General features: G+C 40.3%; 1 protein-coding gene across 1 annotated transcript; it reads left to right on the plus strand.

Moving 5' to 3' along the window:
• Nucleotides 1–1,328: 1,328 nt before the first annotated feature.
• On the plus strand, nucleotides 1,329–6,868 carry LOC120956609 (mucin-2-like). Its single transcript, XM_049608968.1, has 4 exons — nucleotides 1,329–2,696; nucleotides 4,206–4,245; nucleotides 5,186–6,313; nucleotides 6,487–6,868. The coding sequence occupies exons 1-4, from the start codon at nucleotides 1,378–1,380 to the stop codon at nucleotides 6,535–6,537; spliced, it is 2,538 nt and encodes an 845-aa protein (XP_049464925.1). The 5' UTR covers nucleotides 1,329–1,377; the 3' UTR covers nucleotides 6,538–6,868.
• Nucleotides 6,869–7,114: the final 246 nt, after the last annotated feature.

Raw genomic sequence — 7,114 nt, forward strand, 5'->3', positions numbered from 1 at the left:
GGAAATTACATCCTAAGCAAAGCGTATCAAATTTTTCACATGCTATGTTTTATTCCATATCTCAGGTGATGTGCTGTTTCCCTTTTGACAAATATCGCGATCAGTGTATGTTTTCAATTTATGGCATAGATTTTTACTACTAACTCGATCTCGAGTTTGTATGGTTCTGGAGACATTAAATGTGCTTCAACGAACGTAACATGAGTAGATGTGATTTTAATGATCTATTAAAATCAAAATTAGATGCTCACAGGTGATCAAAAACGTGTTTTGCTGCCTTGCTGCAGAAGGATCGTGATTTTGTTGCAAATATTTATTTACATTGTACACAACAAGCTTGTGGCTGGCTTGTAGCGACTGAAAGAGGTGGAATCAAGCTAACGATATGGAATATTTAATATGAATATTATATAATATAATATTTTATCACGAGTAAAGCATTTACCTCATGACGCATTTGCTTTGTTTTTCATGTAATTCAACTTGAGTAAATATTACAAACTCGTGGCATAATGTTGCTCAATGAATGCTCAATTACCAAAACTACTCGATCGTGGCGACGTAAGATGCAATGATATCGTTTCATCTTCTCATCGTGTTGTTGGTTATGGTTTATCAGATAAGTTTTCAAAACTTGCCAGTCACCTTTCGACTGCAGCTGCAACGCTTCAGGAGAACAAACCAATCATTCGCAATTCCGGTAGAAACAGGACAAACCGGAACGGCAATGGTGAGAAAAGTTCATTACGATCGGCATATGTTTTATGTAGACGCAATCAATTAACTAATTAATTAATCAGGATTTTGGTGCAACGGTGTAGGCACGTACAGGCACGAAAGAAATATAGATCGGGTGAGAGCGATCAAATCTTCATGTGATCTCAAGCTTGTACGTAAATGGTTAAATTTGCGCTTTAAATTTACAAACAATTTTATTTCAGTAATGCATTTTATATAGCAATACTGGAATGTTGATGATGATGATTGATAAAATGCGTTACTAATTTATAATATGGAATACGATCGTTTAAAGCTGAAACAAAAAATTCATTGACCTACACCCTTTTAAATTTGCTTAAGCATTCCATTTAAACTGATTTTAATTAAACTAGAATTGATAATTTATAAACTACTTTTATCACAATATGATTTTTGAAATTAAGAATAGGCCATATTGCTAAAAGCAGAGTATGATATCGTTTTAAAAAGTTTGTAATTTTTCTCATGTTGCCCAATATTGTAAAATACTGATTAGAAACAGATAATGGTAAGTTCATTAAATTGCAATCAGTAGAACTGTGCACAGAAACCCCATATAAAGAACGTTCGTCGATAGTTTTGGAACAGTTTTCGCGCACAGTCCCCGACACCGCTACAATGCGATTTGCAGTAGCGTTTTTGATAGTCACTTTATGTGTTTTTTACGTAGTTAAAGCAGAACGACACCGGGCACCGGAAGCGGGGTATGGAAGAGATGTCACCACTAGTGGTCCTACTAGGAAACGATGGCTCGACAAAATTGTCCCAGCGATTGCGGAGAGGATAAAAAAATTAACCACCACTACGACGACAACTACAAAAAAACCTACTAAAACTACTAAGCCAAAACCAACAAAGAAAACCACGACGATGAGGACAACGAAGGCTCCAAAAACTACTACCATGAAGCCTACTAAAACAACAACGTTTAAAACGACGACTCTCGCTAGAACGATGCTTGTTACTACAACAGTTCGTACCACTACTATTGCTCCAACTACTACCAAACCAACCGTAACTGTACCAACTACTACAGCATTCGCTTCAACTACTACGATGGTTCCGACAACTTCTAAAACCACAATGGCGTCAACCACAACCACTCTACCGCCGACAACCACAACAACATCAACTACTACAGCAAAGCCTTCAACAATTTCTACTACTATTCCTACTACAACTGCAACGATACCTTCGACTACAGTATCTCCTTCCACTACTACTAAGACTACTGTTGCTCCATCGACAACGGCACAGACTACAACAATACTTCCTTCGACCACGACTTTCACTACTCCTGCTCCAACGACTACCACGCCAACTACTACTACAGTTCCTTCAACCACTGCTCCTGCTTCAACGACAACGACAAAACCTACTACTACAGTTCCTTCCACCACTACTACCACTACTCTTGCTCCAACGACAGCAACACAACCTACTACAACTACGGTTTCATCAACTACTACTACAACAACAACAATTACTACTACTACTCCTGCTCCAACTACTACGACGCAAACTACTACTACAACTCCTTCGACCACTACTCCTGCTCCAACGACAACAACACAGCCTTCTACTACAGTTCCTTCTACCACGACTACCACCACTACTGCTCCAACGACAACAACACAAACCATTACAACAACTCCCAAACCAACTACCACTACTACGGTGGCACCCACTACTACTACTACTACTGCAGCTCCTCCTACTACAACAACACCTGTGACGACTACAACAACTATACGAGCGTCCACGATTGTACCAACAACTCCACAAGCTACTACAACAACCACTACTGCTGCTACTACAACGGTGAAAACAACGCCAATTGTTTTCTTCCCGACTCCCAGAGCAGGCAATGGTAACGGTGGAGGTAACGGCAACGGTGATAGAGGAGGTAACGACAACGGACGCGGTAAAGGTAAATGGTAAATGGAAATGGTAATGCGAGCGGTATAATTGAATAATCTCTATAATCTAGCATTGGATGTAGAATATTTAGTTGTTTGAAGAATAAACATCAAACACGAGCAAATACAACGATGTCAGGGAAGTAAAGCTCTCTTCAAAAAGAAGGAAATGGCTCCCTGCTCCTTTGGTTGAGTACAATAAATGATCATTCAACATTTTATGCTTTGGAAACAAACATCAATCTCTCGAAATATTGATGTGTAAAGGCGAGCGAAAACAAATAAGCAAAAATCAAGAAAAAATGAAGCCAAAGCATATTTTAGAACAAATAAATAAACATGAAAAGAGTTATTAGAGTGCATTGTAGGTTAAATGTCTTTATATTAAATAATTTTAATTATATTGCGTATCTGAAACGAAAAGCGTATGGTTGCCAGCAGAACAATAATCACAATGTTTTAATATCAGTTTGCATAAGCCACTCACCTAAGGCCGAACTATGACTTTTATCGTAATCCGTTTCATTATACAATTGGATGAGCCCGTTCGGTTCCGATATCTATTCAACAGCAATAGGGTTTAAAGTATTTCATACCAAACGCTACCGCCTCTCCCGTAATGGAAAGTCACCCATTGTAGTACAGTCCTTTCTAAACCTAGCATCAGCTCACGTAGAGCCATCTTCAGATAGGCTCGGACACAAAGCGTACTGTACGTTTTCAATTACTACTTCACGATAAAGAAACGCAACCAACCTATGGTAACAAAAATCCAATCCATTGGTACCTAAACAATTGGTATATTCTGGCTTCCCCGCCGGTCAGTCTAATTTCATGCCACTTACCGATTAATAATCGATAAGTTCACGGCATAAATTATAGTGTTCTGCTGCACACGGCCCAACGGCAGCTTCTTCGTTGATGCTACTCCAAAACCAAATAACGCAGCGTGTTGTTATACACACTTGCAGTCGAGGCCACGAACGTTGAAGAAAAGGGAATAGTTTGATCAGATCAATGCAATCGTTCCTTGTTAGGCGTTTCGTCGGCGTAACCTTTCAATCGTGTAGAATACTGGAATTGATTATCTATTGTAATCGAGCAAAAAAATGAGCAAAGGAAATGAGAGATGAACAGGAGCGATATGTTCGAACAAAACATTAAAAGGATGCTGTAATCAAGTGATTGTGCAACTCGTTTGTAAAGATCACCTTTAACAAATCTCCTGCAAATTTGGTGCAGTTTGATGAATTTTAGTCGTACAAACCATTTCAATCAATTGTAATGATATCAATTATGCATTATATGAAAACAGAGAACTTCTATAAATTACTAAATGCGTATATCAATTAGATAAGGAGAGGGCCAATAGCATGTAAGATTCCAAATTTGGTCTGGATAAAATAATTTTTAATTCATTTTTTAAATAGATAAAATAAAATGCAACACACATCATACGAGCGACGTATTTCATTGGTAAATTGATTCATTGATTCATTAATGCGTAGTTTATTTGTTAATTCGTAGTTCTCCTTATTGGTTTAACAAAATTCTTATTATTCTATTGGTATATAGAAGTCAGGGAGGAAGGGAGCGGTTAAGGAGATTATTACGGAAATCTAAAAGGGAGGAACTGAAGTCAAAGACATAGGCAAAGCCATTGAATCGATCTATACAGGACAGCATAGGATAATTAAAACTGAAGTGCGTGCGAATTGCGTAAGAAGAGACGCAATCAATTGAGCTTGGAAACGTGTTAGTAGATCTTCGAGAGATGTAGTTGAGTCAAGAAATTGGCACCCGGAATTATAAGGAGGACGTCCTAACGAGATCTTGCACCATCCGTTCCTCCGACGCATAATTAATGGATACTGTTTTTTTTTTGTTTTACTTTTGAAGTCGTACGACTTAACAACATGTCCGACTTGAGTTCAAAACTTTAATGGACCGTGCCTCCCATACCGTGCATAATATCCTGCAATGGGTAATCAATAAGTAATTAAAATCCAAGCCAACTACTATCGCTAGCAATCATAACTCCCTATCTGTCAATCGCCATAGAAATCTCCATCCATTATGGCTACCATAATTAGGGATAAGAACCCACCTGTAGTCTATCTAGGTACCTTGGCTTTGACTCCTTTTTTATCTTTAAAATTCAATCCACTGGGAGGCAGTAATATGTCTGATTGTGTTAATTATGCCTTTATTGAATTGTGCTTTAAGCGGTCATCAAAAATCCGGAAGTATGGAGTTGGCGGAATTAGCAAAGTTGTAACCTAAAAGTAAAAAAACATTAAACAGATTGATATGCCCGTTTATCAGTATCAAATTTTATCATACTTAACTACTCTTTAATGACGTTCATGGTCATTCGTTTGAAAATATTTCACAGTCGCAATCAAGCAGCGAAGCGGTGTGTCTGATTGACAAATTATCCCATAGTTTCCGTGCATGCTGTATTAAAAGTAGATTAACACATCCAGCGATGATAGTTGTATATAAAGCCTTCCAATTCCAGCTTAAGCAAGTTTTCGCGCACGCATCTTCATTCGACGATGAAGATTGCTGTCGGATTTTTGGTGTTTGCCATATTGGCAGAGTGTGTCGTAGATGCGCGTAACAAGCATTCGAAAGAGAAGGATGACACGTATGCAATGATTGACATTGCAAAAGGATGGATGCAGATTTACTTCAAAATACCACCTGGCTTACAAAAGCGTACCACTACGCGTGCAATGCGTACTACAACACGCCCAACATTGAGGACGACCAAACCATCTACTACAAAGAAACTTCCTGCATGGATGACTACAGCAAGGACAACAGTAAAGCCTCGGCAGAATGTCACACTACCTACCGTTGGAATGACAACAAAATCGGGAGCAATGGTGACAACTACGACTAAGATAACCACCACTACTGCAAGATTGACGACCACCGCTAAGCCAATGTTTACCACGACGACTACTGCAACGACGAAACCTACTACAACTGTTGTGACTACAACGACAAGACCAACTAGTACTTCAACGACTGCACCAACAACGACGACTAGGCCAACAACTACCTCCACCACTGTCGCACCAACAACGACGATTAGGCCAACAACTACCTCCACCACTGTCGCAACAACAACAACCACTAGACTCACTACTACTTCTACTACTCTTCCAACGACGACCGCTAGACCCACTACTACTTCTGCTACTGCTCCTGTTACAACTACTTCCACTACTGTCCCGACAACAACGACCACCAGACCAACAACAACCTCCCCTACCGTCCCAACAACGACGCCTTCCACAACTATTCCGACAACAACGACTAGACCAACTACTACATCCACTACTGTTCCACCAACAACGACCACCGTCCCTGCAACAACGACTACCACCACCGTCCCTACAACAACCACGACTAGACCAGTGACAACTGTAGCAGTAACTAATACAGCACCTGCGGCCACCACAACAGTGTCTGCCTCTACTGCTGCAAGCGTAACATCAACTACCATTCCGTCAACTACCACGGTTGTCACTACAACAACATCTACTCCTGCCGCCAACAAGATCAGTGCCCCGACGAGTGCTGTTACCACCGCTTCTCCCACCACTACAACAACGGCAGCCAAGGTCAGTACCACCATTATTGCCAACACCATACAAAAATCTGCCCCACTCACAGACTATGATGATCCTTTTGCTTCCGACCTAACACCCGTAACGCTTACTACATTGACACCCTGCATGCTACAACCATCGGGGACCTTCGTTACCACAACCTCAACAACGAACGCACCTAGCAGAGCTCCGATAGCTACTCCTACGGTGACTACGGCGAATATTCCAGTTACTAAGGACACGGATGGGCCAGAGGTGTCCAGCTCCGTGGAATACTACTACGACGACGAGTACGAGGATGGAGTGATCATTACAGTACCTACGATCATCAGCGAAACAACATCAACCGCTGCTAGTGTTGCTGATACCAAAAGGTCTAAAACAAGGAAGAATACTAACAAAAACAAGCGGAAGAATAAGCAGAAGAAAAAGGACAAGGAAAAGGAAAAGAAAAACAATAGCAAACAAGTAGAAGTTAGCAAAAAATCAAAAACTGCATAAGGGAATTAAGCTCTAGTTTGCTAGGTTTTGTTCAGTAATAAATGATCTTCTGTATTATTGATGCACAAAACTTTTGGGTCACTGTTTCATCGTGGAGCGAACGGAACTGTGATATGATCAGTTGTGAAATGCTGTGCAATGTCACATTGCAACGACTCCTATGCAGAAGCGAAGATGACTGCTGCCTATGAATGGAAGTCTGTTGGGAAAGGCATGAACACCAAAGACTGCACGTCATATTCAGAGTGCTCATTTCCCAGCTGGGGACAATCGGTTAACACTTGTTTGGACCCTTTTATTGTGTGGGTAATA

This window comes from Anopheles coluzzii, chromosome 3 (assembly GCF_943734685.1).
Source record: "Anopheles coluzzii chromosome 3, AcolN3, whole genome shotgun sequence".
NCBI lineage: Eukaryota > Metazoa > Arthropoda > Insecta > Diptera > Culicidae > Anopheles > Anopheles coluzzii.

Excerpts from the sequence above, each read along its gene's own strand:
- LOC120956609 (XM_049608968.1), top strand. The coding sequence starts at position 1,378 with ATGCGATTTGCAGTAGCGTTTTTGATAGTCACTTTATGTGTTTTTTAC. Across the intron at positions 2,697-4,205 it reads GGACGCGGTAAAGGTAAATG|TTCTCCTTATTGGTTTAACA; the intron begins GTAAATGGAAAT and ends GTTAATTCGTAG. Across the intron at positions 4,246-5,185 it reads AAATTCTTATTATTCTATTG|CCTTCCAATTCCAGCTTAAG; the intron begins GTATATAGAAGT and ends TTGTATATAAAG.